The sequence below is a fragment of the Protopterus annectens genome, chromosome 2.part2 (assembly GCF_019279795.1).
Source record: "Protopterus annectens isolate FY-2018-M chromosome 2.part2, PAN1.0, whole genome shotgun sequence".
Lineage (NCBI taxonomy): Eukaryota > Metazoa > Chordata > Ceratodontiformes > Protopteridae > Protopterus > Protopterus annectens.
The window spans coordinates 68,551,989-68,567,986 of NC_056730.1; the positions used below are offsets into that span (position 1 = coordinate 68,551,989).

The 15,998-nt window shown below is 42.9% G+C and overlaps 1 protein-coding gene across 1 annotated transcript in view; it reads right to left on the reverse strand.

The window, feature by feature from the left end:
* The window catches only part of SELENOT (selenoprotein T), a 398,371-nt gene that overhangs the window by 123,095 nt on the left and 259,278 nt on the right, over window positions 1-15,998 (reverse strand). The window contains exon 5 of the mRNA XM_044063750.1: window positions 48-202. Within this exon, the coding sequence (XP_043919685.1) occupies window positions 78-202 (125 nt within the window). The 3' untranslated portion in view covers window positions 48-77. The remainder of the gene's footprint in view (window positions 1-47; window positions 203-15,998) is intronic.

A 15,998-nucleotide genomic window follows, 5' to 3' on the forward strand; every position in this document is an offset into this window, starting at 1 on the left:
GAACAAATGTGTACTTAAACATTTGTTCCACAGCATTCTATCTGCACCTTGAGAGGATTCCATGCTGATAGATTTTGTTATGCACGATGATTAGGAAAAGAATCCATTGGCATATTAAGCTTCATTTCATTATCCAAAATTTGCACCAACTGTTGCAAAGAAGGCAGGTGACCGGATTCTAGTTTGGACCATACAGGGACATCTAGAGATTAAAAATAAAAAGAGTGTAAGGCTGAAGTAATTCACAATACGATAAATCCATTAAAGCAGTTGACATTTGCAAACAAATATACCAGAAAATGTGCACATCTCTTTTGCCGGAAAATACTACAACTTGCTGCTGGATCCATGACAAAAATAAAGCAAACAAAAACAGTGCAGTTTAGCTGTGGGTGGACTGAAAATGTATTACACAAATCAACAGATGGCCACTCTGTCAGTATATGACATATGCACTTGGGTGGCATTAAACAAAGTAGCTGGAAAAGAAGGGACCCATAACAGACAAAGTGTAGTCAATGTGGAAGGAAGTGCAGCAGCATTATTACACATTTTGGAAATCCCTGCTGGTTATAAAATTTTTGTGAACACTATCTGTTTCTTCCAGTATGTCTGTAATCAACAGGGAACATCCAACATGACTAGAGGGCGGAGGGGTGGTTCAATGTGCATCTCCACAGGTACTAGACTTACGTAAAAGTCAAGTAAAGGTCCTACAGCTAGATGGAGTGGTCACAACCAGGAAAGGCTAAAAAAGCCAGGCAATTCAATGAAAGCTAACAGAACAAATGACAAAAACACACAGAGGGAATAAAGACATGGATACAGAAGTAGTAAAGTACAGTTCTGTACACTTAAACATAAATGTAGATGTTCGAGTGTATTCACTGTTGCAGTCATCACACTTGAGTTATCTGCTTGCAGGTAGCCCTCAGTTGGTCTGAATATCAGAGTCTTAGTACTTCTGCTTCAGATGATGTCAGGTTGTCAGGGGGTATAAAACAGGCAGCCGACGCCATTACATCAGTTTTTCTTACCCCACATGTCAGGAGCTAGTATATAGTGGGGAACACTACCAGTAAAAAGTATATAACAATGCCATTAGAAATAGCCATAGAGAGGAGAGATCAATAGATAGAGAAAGCCACGGGGCTGGAGGGAGGGAAACCAGGAATGCAACAGTGAATACACTCGAACATATTCAGTTATGGTAAGTGTACACAACTGTACTATGTTCTTCGTGTTTCACTGTTGCAGTCATCACGCTTGGGTTGATTCCCAAAGCTGAGGAAGGGTGGGGGCAGTCAAGAAGTGTTAGGGCTGCTAGCCTTGCAAGACTGCTGTAGCAAATCCAGCCCTGGATTTAGAAACGATAGGTAAGTGGCAATGCTTGGTGTAGGTGTGTACAGAACTCCAGGTTGCAGCTTCCAGAATGTCCCTGGTAGGGACTCCCCTGAGGAATGCTGTAGAGGTGGAAGTAGCCCTAGTGGAATGTGGTCTGATCCCCTGTGGGGTAGGTTTTTCATGGTGCTTGTAGCAGAAATGGATGCAGTGTGCTATCCATTTTGAAATGGCCTTACCCTCTGCCCCTGAAGCAAAGCTGACTAGCAGCTGATCAGATTTTCTGAAGGGCTTAGTACTATCAAGGTAGAACCTGAGCATGTCCAAAGAGTGCAGGATCCTTTCTCCTATATTCTGAGAGTTTGGTAAGAAGGTTGGTAAGTGGATGGATTGGTTTAGAGCCGCACTGGAACCACCTTAGGCATAAAGGATGGGTTAGTCCTGAGGGAAGCCCTCTCCGCATGGAAAATAATGAAGGGTTCCCACAGCCACTAGTGCCTGTAACTCAGACACTCTTCTAGCTGAAGTTATGGCTAAAAGTAAGGCTGTTTTCCAAGAAAGGAACTTTAACTCTACTGAAGCAGCAGGTTCAAAAGGGGGAAGTGTGAGCTTTTCCAGTACAAAGTTAAGGTCCCAGGCAGAGGTGGGGGCCTTAAGGTGTTAGCCCCTCACAGGAATGGTTTGATGAGAGGGTGAGAAAATAGAGGTGGCTCAGTATTATAATGAGCCGAGATGGCAGAGGCATGAATCTTAATGGAGGAGAAGGATAGGCCTCTGTGGAGTAGCTCTGCCAAGTAAATCCAGGATTAGAGCCAAGGAAGGCACTGTTGTGTCCTTTCCTTTAGACTGATCCAAGAAAAAGAAGTTATGTACTCACCATAAAGTTCCATCCGAGTAGTTATACTACATTTTCTGCAACCTGTGGGTATTTGGATCCAAGCCGGCAACATTTTTCAAGCACCTGCTCCAAGCTCCTCCCCTTACCCATTAATCCCTCGCATCTCCTACCTTCCCTCAGATCGAGTTTGCTATTATACAAACTATCAGAAACTCAATAACAGCACTAACCTAGAAGAGGTGTGGGGGAAGGAGGGCGGGATGGTTGCAGAAAATGAAGTATAACTACTCAGATGAAACGATATGGTGAGTACATGACTTCTTTATCTGAAGTATTAACTTCATTTATCTGCAACCTGCATGACAGAGTCCCCAGCTACCAAAACTCCTGGGAGGCCTTCATGGAAGGATATTCCTGAGCACCACAGAGCCAAAGGATGCTCTCACTCTAGAGATCAAATCCAACTTATAATAAGAATAAAATGTATGTGACCTTGCCCAGGTCACTGCTGCACAGATATCATCCAGTGAAACCCTAGACCAAAAAGCAGCAGAAGTTGTCATAGATCTGGTAGAATGAGCTTTAACAGGACCAGGTGAGGACAGACCTTTATCCTTATAATAACTGGTCAGACTTACGAAAATTGTTTAGTCCTATGTAAATAGAAACAAAGCTGTCTATGAACATCTAGCAAATGCAGCTTATATTAACCCTCGTTCTGAAAATTTGGAAAGAAAACAGGCAGATTAATCTGGTTAATATTTGATTCAGAGGCAACATTCGGTAAGAAAGAAGGGTTCATACGGAGGGAAACCCTGTCTTTATGAAAGATCAAGTAAGGGGGCACGGCAGACAAAGCATGGATCTCAGAAACCCTTCCTGCTGAAGTAATGGCCACAAGAAAAGCTGTCTTCCAGGACAAGAATTTCAAATCTACTGACACTGCTGGTTCGAATGGGTGAGCAACCAACGCCTGCAGAACTAGGGTAAGGTCCCAAGGAGGGGCTGAATCCTTAATCGGGGGACGTAAAAGAAAAGTGCCTTTCAGGAAAGCTTTACACAGTCTTAAAGAGGCCAGAGCATTCATATTTTCACCGACATGAAAATTAGATATGGCTGCCAATTGTACTTTCACCGTAGAGGAACTAGCCCCTTGTTGGAAAACATTGGACAAAAACAACAACACTGCAGGAATTGGGGCCGTAAAGGAATCTAGGTTCCTCTGAGAAGCCCAAATAGAGAAGAGTTTCCATTTGCTGCAATAAACCTTTCTAGTGGAAGCTTTGTGGGATGCCACCAAAATAGCCTTTACTGAAGATGACAGACCGGGAGTCCTAGCAATCAGGGGAACTGGAGCAAGCAAGCTGTCAGCTTGAGGCTGCCCAGATCGGGCGGACTGATGCCAGAGGGATGAAAGATGAGATCCAGGCATGGATCCAGAATCCGAGGAGGAGTTAGAACACGAGACCAGAGGAAGGGGAACCACACCTGACGAGGCCAGAACGGGGCAATGAGGATCACTTTGCACCCCAGTTGGCAAGCTTTCTGAAGAAACTTCGGAATGAGAGGTAACGGGGGATAAGCATACAGTAACCCGGGAGGCCAAGCATGGACATGTGCATCTCCGGGGGAGTCCCCTGGTGAGGGGATCAGAGCGAAGAACTCGCTGCACTTCGCATTGGAAGGAGATGCGAAGAGATCGCAGCAAGGCTGACCGCATGCAAGTAAGATCTCCTCCGCTATTGACCGTTTCAGAGACCACTCATATGGCATTAGAATAGCCCGACTCAGTCTGTCCGCTAAAATGTTGGAGCGTCCAGGATGTGCGTTGCAATCAAACAGATTGGTGGAGATCGCCCACTCCCACACTCTCATGGCCTCGCGACAGAGAGGGTAAGATCTGGTTCCTCCTTGTCTGTTGATGTACCAAACAGACATGTTGTCTGACTGAACTGCAATCGTCCCCGGGGGAAGAACAGCATGAAAGGCTTGCAATGCTAAAAGCACTGCCCTCATCTCCAGAACACTGATATGCAATCTGGTCTTGGTCTGGGACAAAGTGCCTTGGACCATCCTCCCCAAAAAGTGTATCACCCACCCGAGCTGGGAGGCATCCGTGGTCACTGTGGCTTGGGCTGTGGGTGTTATGAAGGGACAACCTGCCAAGATTTCCAGCGATTGGAGCCACCAGAGAAGAGAAATAGCACAGTTGTGTACCTACCATAAATGTAGATGTTCGAGTGTATTCACTGTTGCAGTCATTACACTTGGGTTATCCTGCTGACAGGCTACCCGCAGTCGGCCTGAATTCCAAAGTCCTGGTCTGGCGTCGGTTGCCGTCACCTCTTTCCTGACGTCAGTGCGCCAGGGGTATAAAAGATGCAACTTCACCAACACAAACGAACTCACACCGCTTATACTCCGATGTCAATCACCACTCCTTCCGCGTACTGAATAGCACACCTCCGTAGACACAAAACTGTCCTTGTTCAATAGTTGAACAAAATCTTTTATTGTTTAAAATTTTAAAACTTTAAATGCGCTTGTTTAAACATACATTTTTCGTCGGGACCTCTGTCCCAACTTCATCAGAAGTACAAACCTCCCCTTCTCTACGCTCCACTAATATATCTTCTCCGCCCAGCTGATCTGTTAATTAATTAACTCCAATAATGGTTTAGAATTGCTGTATCAAAAACAGTTTTAAAGTGACTATGTGCTAGGTTATTTGATTACTAGATTGCAATGAATCTCTTACTTCAAATGTTCTTTTGTATACACCATCTTTTATTTATTTTTTCCGTTTATTTTTTCTATTTGTTTTTGTTCTTTCTCTGTATATTTATATACTTATCACTAGCTGTACTTGTATACATGTGTATTCATTCACATTGTTGACCTAATTTCTCTTATAGGTTGAATTCTATTTGATTTAAATAGAATGTAATAAGATAAAATAAAATAAATTAAATAAAATAAAATAAACTATGGTTACTGTTGATATCCGAACTATTTACAAAAAATCTATATCTATGTAAATCTAATTAATAAAATGTTTTATTAATTAGATTTATATAGACATAGATTTTTTTTTTTTTTTTTTTTTTTTGTAAATAGTTCGGATATCAACAGTAACTGTAATAAAATAAAATAAAATAAAATGAAATAAAATAAAATATAGTTACTGTTGATATCCGAACTATTTACAAAAAAAAAAAAAAAAAAAAAATTCTATGTCTATATAAATCTAATTAATAAAATGTTTTATTAATTAGATTTATATAGACATAGATTTTTTTTTTTTTTTTTTTTTGTAAATAGTTCGGATATCAACAGTAACTATATTTTATTTTATTTCATTTTATTTTATTTTATTTTATTACATTCTATTTTAATCAAATAGAATTCAACCCATAAGAGAAATTAGGTCAACAATGTGAATGAATACACATGCATACAAGTACAGTTAGTGATAAGTATATAAGTATATAGAGAAAGAACAAGAAAAAATAAATAAAAGATGGTGTACACAAAAGAACAGTTGAAGTATGAGATTCACTGTAATCAAATAACCTAGCACATAGTCACTTTAAAACTGTTTACAAGACAGTTATTCTAAACCTTTATTGGAGTTAATTAATTAACAGATTAGCTGGGTGGAGAAGATATATTAGTGGAGCGTAGAGAGGGGGAGGTTTGTACTTCTGATGAAGTTGGGACAGAGGTCCCGACGAAAAATGTATGTTTAAACAAGCGCATTTAAAGTTTTAAATTTTAAACAATAAAAGATTTTGTTCAACTATCGAACAAGGACAGTTTTGTGTCTACGGAGGTGTGCTATTCAGTACGTGGAAGGAGTGGTGATTGGCATCGGAGTATAAGCGGTGTGAGTTCGTTTGTGTTGGTGAAGTTGCTTATTTTCCTGATTTACGTTTGGTATAAAAGATGCAGCAGACGCAATTTTCTTCAGTTTTTCTTGCCCCAGATGTCAGGTGCCCCCAAAAGGGTAGGCTAAACAGTCTACTCACAGAAAAGCATGCACTAACATAAACATTACCTTCATCTACAAGCAAATACACCACATAGGTTGTATAGAATAGAGATGTACAGATAAGTCCCAGCAATGAAAGGGGGATGGTGGGAGGGTAACCTGAACTGCAACAGTGAATACACTCGAACATCTACATTTATGGTAGGTACACAACTGTACTATGTTCATCGTGTTTCACTGTTGCAGTCATTACACTTGGTTTGAATCCCAAAGCGGAGGTTGGTTGGATGGGCCTAAATAGAATTAGGAGTGGCTATGAGGCCCTGCAGAACTGCAGTGGCAAAGCCTGCTCTGGATTTAGAGTAAAGAGGCAAGTAGTAGTGCTTTGTAAAAGTCTGCACTGAAGTTCAAGTTCCAGCCTCCAAAATGTCCTTGCTGGTACTCCTCTGAGGAAGGCTGCTGAAGTGGCTGCTGCTCTGATGGAATGAGGCCTAATGCCCTTAGGCACTGATTTGCCATGTTGTGAATAGCAGAAAAGAATGCAGTGGCCTATCCATTTTGAAACAGTCTGCTTTGAAATAGCTTTTCCTTGCGAACCTGCAGCATATGCCACTAAGAGTTGCTCAGTCTTTCTGAAAGCTTTAGTTTTGTCCAAGTAGAAGCGTAGCCATCTGTGTATGTCCAAAGAATGCAGAAGTCTCTCCCCCTTGTTCTGTGGGTTAGGATAAAAGGTAGGCAAATGAATGGTTTGGTTAAGAGCCACACTGGACACTACCTTAGGCATAAATGTTGGGTTTGTCCTTAGAGAAACCCTGCCTGGATGGAAAATAATAAAAGGTTCCACAGCCATTAGTGCCTGCAACTCTGAGACTCTTCTTGCTGAAGTTATTGCTAGGAGCAGAGCGGTTTTCAATGATAAGTATTTTATCTCACCTGTATTGGCTGGCTCAAAAGGAGGCAGTGTGAGCTTTTCAAAGACAAAATTAAGGTCCCATGCAGGTATTGGCGCCCTCCTTGGAGGTCTTATGTTTTTGGCCCCTCTGAGGTACTGCCTTAGCAGTGGATGTGAAAAAATAGGTGGGTCCGTATTGTAATGAGCTGAAATGGCAAAGGCATGGATCTTAATTGATGAGAAGGATAGGCCTTTGTCCAGCATCTCAGTTAGGTATTGTAAAATCTGAGGAATATTTGGTACAAGCGTGTCAATTCCTTGTGCCTGGTTCCAAGCACAGAATCTCTTCCATTTTTCTGCATAAGATATTCTGGTGCTGGGCCTCCTGGCCTCCAAAATAACATCCATAACTGCTTTAGAGAGAGGTGTGTTCTGAATGGTTAAATTATCCGCCATGCAGCCAGATTTAGGGTTTTGAGTTGGCTGTGCAGGATCTGATTGTTTTGTTGGGTCAGTAAATGAGGAATTTGAGGTAATGTCCAGGCTGGGCCTTGAGAAGAGCTCTTTAGGACTGGGTACCAGTGCAGGCGTGGCCAGTCTGGGGCAATCAGTATCATTTTTGGCTTCTCTTGTCTGACCTTTAAGAGTACCTTGGGGGGGAGAGGCATACACTAAGGGTTTTCCAGCTGAATGATAGAGCATCCACTTTCCATGCTTGTTTGTGATAAGTCCTTGTGCAGAATCTCTGTAGTTGGCAGTTGTGAGGGGAGGCAAATAGATCCATGTCTGGGCATCCCCATTTCCTTGTTATGCTGAAGATTTGTGGATCTAGTTTCCACTCGTGAGGATCCATGAGGTTTCTGCTTAGTTCGTCTGCCAGAGTATTTGTCTTTCCTGGCAGGAATTGTGCTTGCAGGTGTACTTGATAAGTCAGTGCTGTGTTCCACAAAGTCATAGCTTGTCTGCAGAGGGGGTAGGAATGTGTGCCTCTCTGCTTGTTATGTACCACATGACTGTAATATTGTCTGTCTTTATCAGCAGTTGTCCTGGATGAAGTAGATCCTTGAAGGCTGTCAGGGCATTCCGTACAGCTAGCATCTCTTTTTGATTGCTATGAAGATGCATTTGGCTTGCGGGCCATGTGCCCTGAATACATTTTCCTGCCATGTGGGCCCCCCAGGCATAATCTGATGCATCTGTTAGTGTCTGCCTGGCTGTGGGTAAAGTGAATGGCTGTCCTTCGTTGTGGTGACAGGCCTGTGCCCACCATCGAAACTCCTGTTGCAGGCAGGGAATGAGGGTAATTAATGTTTCCAGGCTGTGGCAATGTTGAGTCCAAACACTTTTTAGATACCATTGTAGTTTCCTCACATGCAGTCTTGCATATGGAATTAAGAGAATGCAGGATGCCATGAAGCCCAAAACCTGCAGAATTTTTCTTGCAGATAACTGGGTCTTTGTTGCCAACATTTCGAAGTCAGTCAGTTGCCTTTGTTTGTCTGGCGTGAGATAAGCCACCTGGGCAGTTGTATTTAAGCTTTCACACAGGAATATTATCTCTTGAGAGGGTACCAGTTTTGATTTCTTTTCGTTTACTGTGTACCCTAGACAAATTAGTAATCTTTTTACAAACACCAGATGCTTCAGTAGAATGTCCTTGTTCTCTGCTTGAATAAGGCAGTCGTCCAAGTAAGGATATATTTGGATTCCTCTTTGTCTGCAAAATGCAATTACTGGTGCCAAGCATTTTGTGAAGACCCTGGGCGCAGTAGATAAGCCAAAGGGCAGTGCAGAGAATTGGTAGTGCATTGAGCCAGCTATGAATCTGAGGCATCTTCTGCAAGATTGTCTGATTGGGACATGCAGGTATGCCTCTTTGAGGTCCAAAGTTACAAACCAAGCCTTCTTGCCCAGCATTGGGCAGAAGTTGCTGCAGAGTCAACATTTTGAATTTTGGAACGTCCAGAAAAGTGTTTAGAATAGTCAGGTCCAGTATTGGTCTCCCGGCTTTGTCCTTTCTGGGTACCAGGAAAAGTCTTGAGTAAAATCCTTGTCCCTGCTCTTGCTGTGGTACTTGCTGAATAGCCCTCATGTCCATGAGGGATGAAACTTGCTTTTGTGCCTCTGCCCATTGATTGTGTGGCAGGTCTGATACCTTTTGTCTTTGGAAGAGTGTGAAAGTGGAACCTGTAGCCCTGAGACACTATATTCAAGACCCATTTGTCCTGGGTGATCATGTGCCAATTTTGTGAAAAAAAGTGCTAGTTTTCCCACTAAGGGTGCTGCCAAAAGAGAAGTGCTTGGCATTGGCAGAGGAAAGTCATTGGGACTGTTTACTATATGGCTGTGATTTGTCTTCTCCGCTTTGGGAGGTAGACACACCCCATTGTTTAGGCCTGTACGAGTCCTGGGGCTGGGATCTGCCTCTAGTGCATCTGCCTCTTTGTGGCCTGTCTGACACTGGAAAGGACCAATTCTTAGAAGGCCAGTTCCTGCTAAATCTGGGTGGCTGTACCTGTAAGAAATCCTTAACAGTCTGCATAGATTTTGCTTTATCCTCCATTTTCTTCAACACCACTTCTGCCTTAACACCAAACAAAGTATCATGCTGTAATGCAGCATCCAATAATTTTGCTTTAACATGATCAGGCAGATTCTGTTCCTTTAACCAAGCATGCCTTCTAATGACAGAACCCGTAACAGCGGCCCTGCAAGAGGCCTCCAGTGAATCAAAACCACATTGCAAAGTATGCTTTCCCACTTGTTCAGCTGCATGCAATAAATCCTGCATTTCCTTGTTTTCAGAACATTCAGAATTTGTCAACATTTTCTGTTGTAGCAGTGACATTAAGTATTGCTGATATTTAAGCATATGAAGACAATTTAAAGCCCTTACAGCCAAGGTAGCAGAAGTGTAAACTTTTTTCCCCATCTGTCCAGTGCCCTAGAATCCCTATCAGAGGGAACAGGGTTTTTTGCAGTGGAAGCCTTGACCCCTTTGGGACCCTGAGATATAGTTTCTGGGTCAGCAGCAGGGTTTTTATATAGAAAATTATGAGAATCTGGAAACCTGTAGTATCTGTCTGGCTTAACAGGTGCAGGGGGTAAAGAGTCAGGAGACAGGCCAGACTCTGAAAATACATCATCTACAATGTCTAGAACAGGTGGAATATCAAGGTCTGTGCTGAGGCAGTAAAAGAAAGTCTCTCCTTTTATTAGATTCTGAGTAATCTTGGCTCTCCCAGTGAAAATGCTCCCTCATGGTATGCAGGGTTTCCCCAAGAGAATAATCCTCAGGAGGAGAAGCTGAAGGAATAGATTCTTCAGAATCAGAATCCTCATAGGAGGAAGAGAGCATTCCTGTTCAGAAGAGGAATCAGAGGAAATGGAAACCTGATCAGAAGAATCATATTCTGTCTCTTGCTTAAGCCATCAGGAAGGGGATGGGAACCCCTGATCAAAGTAATTAGGTCTTTGGCCATTTTAAGCATCTGTTTCTTAGGCATGGAAGTCTGTCCAGGAGAACGCTGTACTTGTTTCTGTCTTTAGAGCTGTTTTTGTCTGTCTTTGAAGATGAGGTTGGCTTGACATATAACTGTGTAGGTCTGAAAATACCCTCAAAAGCAGATGCCTGCTCAGCGGCTCTGGACCCATCTGAGGGAATAGTTTACGAGTGTCAAATACCCTGAGTATCCAGAGGCCTAGTTGGTTCCATGTGGGAGTCTGAAGCAGCCTGTGGCTCTGAGGTAGCGGGCATCAGGGGCTGCGAAAGCGCCTCACTGAGAACCGGTGACCGGCCTAGCGGAGGCCTTGTCGTCTGTTTTGGACCTCGGATGCCTGTCCTTTTCCTTGCGCTGTTTATAAACTCCGGTCGTCGGCTGTTCCGATGGCATTAAATAATTAAATCTTCGGCCAAAGTAATGAAAGGCAAAATCGTACAGACGCTTAATAGTGCATTGGTTAAATCTAGCACAAAACCGACAGCTAGCAACGTCATGGTCAGGGCCTAGGCAAGGAATACAGTAAGAATGAAAATCCTTTTGAGGTATTTGCTTCCCACAAGAAATACGATTGTTAACTTTTTCTGACATCGGTCTGGAGCAAGGAAAAAGTTTCTCCAACTGGGTACTTCGCTTTATAGAAGACTTCAGATCTGAAATTCAATTTTGAAAATCTCAGGAGTCGGCCCACCGGCACTTGCAAACTGCTTTTGCTTCGGGCACCGTGCGGCAAGAAAGACTGAAGAAAATGGCATCGGCTGCATCTTTTATACCCCTGGCACACTGACGTCAGGGAAGAGGCAACAGCAACTGACGCCGGACCAGGACTTTGGAATTCAGGCCGACTGCAAGTAGCCTGCCAGCAGGATAACCCAAGTCTAATGACTGCAACAGTGAAACACGATGAACATGTTGCAGGTTCTGCCGATTCGTACTGGATAGTCCATGGGAAAGTCTAACCAAGACCACTGAACTGCCAGGGTCCACTGAAGCACCTGCATGTGAAGGCACGCACAGGGAAGGATCGAGATTGCTGCAGTCATGGAGCCTAGGGCTCGGAGAACATCACTCGCCGTTGGCGTCCTGTGGCCGAGAATCACTGACACCTGAGCCCATAGGTTCTGGACCCTGTCCCGAATGAGAAAAACTTGCAACGGTAGAGTGTCCAGCCATACCCCTATAAATTCTTAGGTCTGTGTCGGGCTCAAGCGGGACTTGGAGATGCTGATGGTAATCCCTAGGTTGGCTGCAAGATGCAGGAAGGAGTCTCTGGCCATGCATTGGTGGCAGCAGTGAGGAGCCAATCGTCTAGGTAAGGAAACACCTGAATTCCATGAAGCCTCAGGTGAGCCGCTACGACTGCCATAACCTTGGTAAACACCCCGGGGGCTGTGGTGAGACCAAAGGGTAGGGCTCTGAACTGGAAATGATTGGCTCCCAGCCAGAAGTGAAGGAATCTCCTGGAGCTTCTGCAAATTTTGATATGGTAGTAAATGTCCTGGAGGTCTATCGAGCACATCCAGTCACATTCGCGGATGTAAGGTAGAATGGACTGCAAGGTGACCATCCGGAATTTCTACTTGGCTACAGTCAGGTCCAATATGGGCCTGAGGTCCCCAGTCTTTTTTGGCACTAAAAGAACCTGGAGGAAACGCCTAATCCAGACTGATCTGGGGGGACTGGTTCGATGGCCAGATTGCAAAGCAGCTTTGAAATTTCGTGCGCTGCTGCCTCCCTTTGAGTGGGTGTAACATCCGGGAGTCACTTTGGTTGGACAGGTGGGGCAACAAACGGGATAGAGTAGCCTCTGGATATTATTTGGAGCACCCAACGGTCCATCGTAATGTACTCCCAAGCTGCTAGGTGCAATGACAATCTTCCCCAGACTGTCTCCAGAGTAGGACAGTAAGGCATCCCCTCAGGGTTGCTGCGTGGGTCTGTCCGAGAAGGTCTCCCTAGACCGAAAGTTCCTCGGGCCCCCTCTGCCTCTGAGGCAGCATCTGTCTTGTCCCCCTCTGCCTCTAGAGGGCGAGTTGTCCTGAGTCCTGGGAAAACTGAGATTTTCGGAACTACATCTTCTTTTGCCCTCTTGGATTCCTAGAGAAGTATCTTTGAGGGCTAGAGAAACGGACTCTGATGGCAGACAGTCTTTCCGTCCTTCTCGCTCTGGACCAGGGTGTCAAGAACTGTATTCCCAAACAGGGAGAAACCATCAAAGGGAGCATTTGAGAATGACGCCTTGAAGGGATCCGCGAATTGACAAAGTCTGAGCCAATAGATACAATGCACGGAATCCCCAATAAGTGCTTGCTCACCTTGGTACAACAATAGTCAGAACACACTCCATTCGTTCGTTAAAATCAGCTGTTTAATGCCCAAGACAGAATAAAAAAGATAAATACATCCAACAAATTCACTTTGATGCCAAAGTGTTCAATAATCCATGAAAATAAAGAACGTATGTTAAGCGCTTTCACCCGATAATCGGGCTTCTTCAGAACACTGTATACCAAAGGAATACGCCTTAAATAAATTATTTGGCGCCAAAAATGTTTCAAAACATTAAAGGGATAATGCCCTATAGTTGTGTTTACCCTAAAGTTGTTTCCCATACTTTTTGGCTAAGCATTCGCTATAAGTGTAAAATATTCTTAAAAGTGTGCACAAGTCTAAATGACTATCAGAGCTGCAACAAGTATATTACATGGTAAACATTTGATTTACATTTTATACCTTCAATGATGCAAATAACATCTTACTGACTTTTCAAAACATCTCATAACAGTGATCTGTCAATTATTAATTATAATAAAATATACTGAAAGCGATATCACTAACATTATATATATGTCTAAAATAATATATATGTCTAAAATAACGTGTATATATATATATATATATACATATATATATATATATATATACATATATATATATATATATATATATATATATATATATATATATATGTTGATTTTTTAAAAAAATATAAAACTATTGCGCTTTTAAATATGCGCTAATCTTTTGTTGTTATATATGCAATCAAACATTATCTGCTTATTCTCCTATAATTGACCTAAGATTAAAATTGATAGGTGGATGCGTCCTCTTGATGTTTACACAACTTATACAAAGTATTACTGGTGGCTACTGCCCATTTATATTCTATTGCGCACCAGTAATGAAACATAAAAATTTGTTCCGTCACTGTTCCTACATATGCATAATATGTAAAGCATATGAAAGTGCATCAGATATTTAAGTATTAAAGGTGTTGGTTTTATATACGTCCTATGTCACTTGTCATAGTAGATGTTTAATTAATATAACTCCCAATTACATAATATCATACCTATGGTTAAACTGTGTCAATAGAAAGCCATATCAGATGACCTGGGTTCAAACGAAGAACGAATATATAATAGCCATACCCAAATCTCTTTTAAATATGTTTTGAATAACATATTATACTACTATCTATATTCTCCTTTAAAGTTAAGGGATTGTTAATCATGTAAAGGGATGACTATCCTACTAGATGAATATGATGATGAAAATTATTCAATAACTTAAATAATATTATACATAAAATTTTCTAATCCTGATTACAATATATCTATAGTTCAAATAAATAATTAGAATTAATCTTGTCTAATGTAAATGTATATAGTCCATTAAAAATAAACTAATTAATTTTCATCAAAAATTAATGTGTTAAAATTGATTTTAATGAAATACTGTCATTTAATCCAGATATGGTGGTAGCATCCAAATAGATTTGCCACCGTACCTCCTTATATAAAAGGTGTGTTTTAATGTCACTCCCTCTGGGATCAACTTTAATAGTATCAATTAATAGTATCAATTATTGCAAATTTAAATCCTTTAGTATGTCCCTTGGTTTCTACGTGTCTTGACAGTGCATTGGTTGAATCCTTCTTCCTAATTTTGTAATTATGTTCATAAATGCGTTTATTTAAACTCCTCCCTGTCTTTCCCACGTAGTAACAATGGCATTGATTGCAGGTCGCCAAATATACTATCATTTTAGAGTTGCAATTGCCCTTTGAACACTTTATTTTGGTTCTCATAATATTTTGTAGTTTAATTTCCTTAATTTCATTAATGTAATTAATGGCATGGGAAAGAAGACGCATGGACGTGTTTGAAACACATTTTAGAGTCGACATTTTTGCCGAGAACAGCCGCTTGTCCTCTGGCAACAAAGACTCTGGGGGCGACACAGCGAATTTCATGACTAGGTCTCACTGAAGTCATATGACGTGTGCCAAATAATTCAGTGCTTGTATAGAAAACGTCACTGAAGAAAAGACTCGCTTCCCAAACTGATCCACCACCCTAGACTCCTTGTCCGGAGGGCGGACTGAAGAACTTTCCTGTTCCAGTTCTCTGTTGGTGGCAGCTGCAACCACCATAGCATCCACCAGGGATCCCTTGTACCAGGCCTGTCTGTGGGAGGAGAAAGGATCCCGTCCGGGCATTTGGGTATTGGCTCTATGGTGTCAGGCTCCTTCCATGCCCATGTGGTAATGAGATCCACTAAGGGATCTGCAGGAGGGGACAGCCAGGATGTAGATGGGCCCGTGCCAAAGGCCTCCAGGAATACTGACTCGTCCGTAGAAGGTTTTTGGGGCTGACCAACCTCCCCTCTGGCGGAGGATTTCCATGATGTCTCCAAAGGAGACATCCTCTGAAGGTGACCTAGGGGAACCCTCACCTTTATCCAAGTCAGTATCTTCTGTAAGGAACTCAGGGGAGTCCATGTGCCTCCTCTTACACGAGTGCTTATGGGGACCCTCTTCAGTGGGACTCTCTGAAGAGGGCACGCAAGTCATGGGGGGTTCCACAATGGGATCTACCTGGGGGTCCTCTAGCATGGCCTGTCCCTGGGACAAGCTGATGGGAGTTGTGACCAAATCCACGAGAGCCTGAATGGAGTCCAAGGCAATGGGCTGGGGTCTCAATCCTTGGGAGAGAACCCTCTCCACCACGTCGAAGGCCAAAGGAGAGCGCAACTCCTTGGCAATCAACAAGGAAGAAGCTCTCCCCAGTTCCGCCATGAGGATCAAGGCCAAGGTAGCTAGGGTTCCGAAGGAACGGCTCTGATCCGACAAAAGTCGGAGCCGAAGACACCTCCGTTCCCTCGGATCCAACTCCCCATTCTCAGCCCAGAGAGTTGCTCTGATCCGAACAAGTCAGATCCAAGGAACTCAAGGTAATCACCGGCGTCGAGGTTGGAGGTACCGTCGGCACTGAACCCCAGCTCCGAGGATCCTTGATCCATAAACCCCAAAACCGCAGGTCGGATCAGGGAAGGAGAGATTGGATGGAAGAAGGGCATAGAGGTCCCCTCTCCAGCCGGAGAGAGGCCTGACAAGAATCCCATTTGGATTTGCATCCGAATGAACCTCCGCA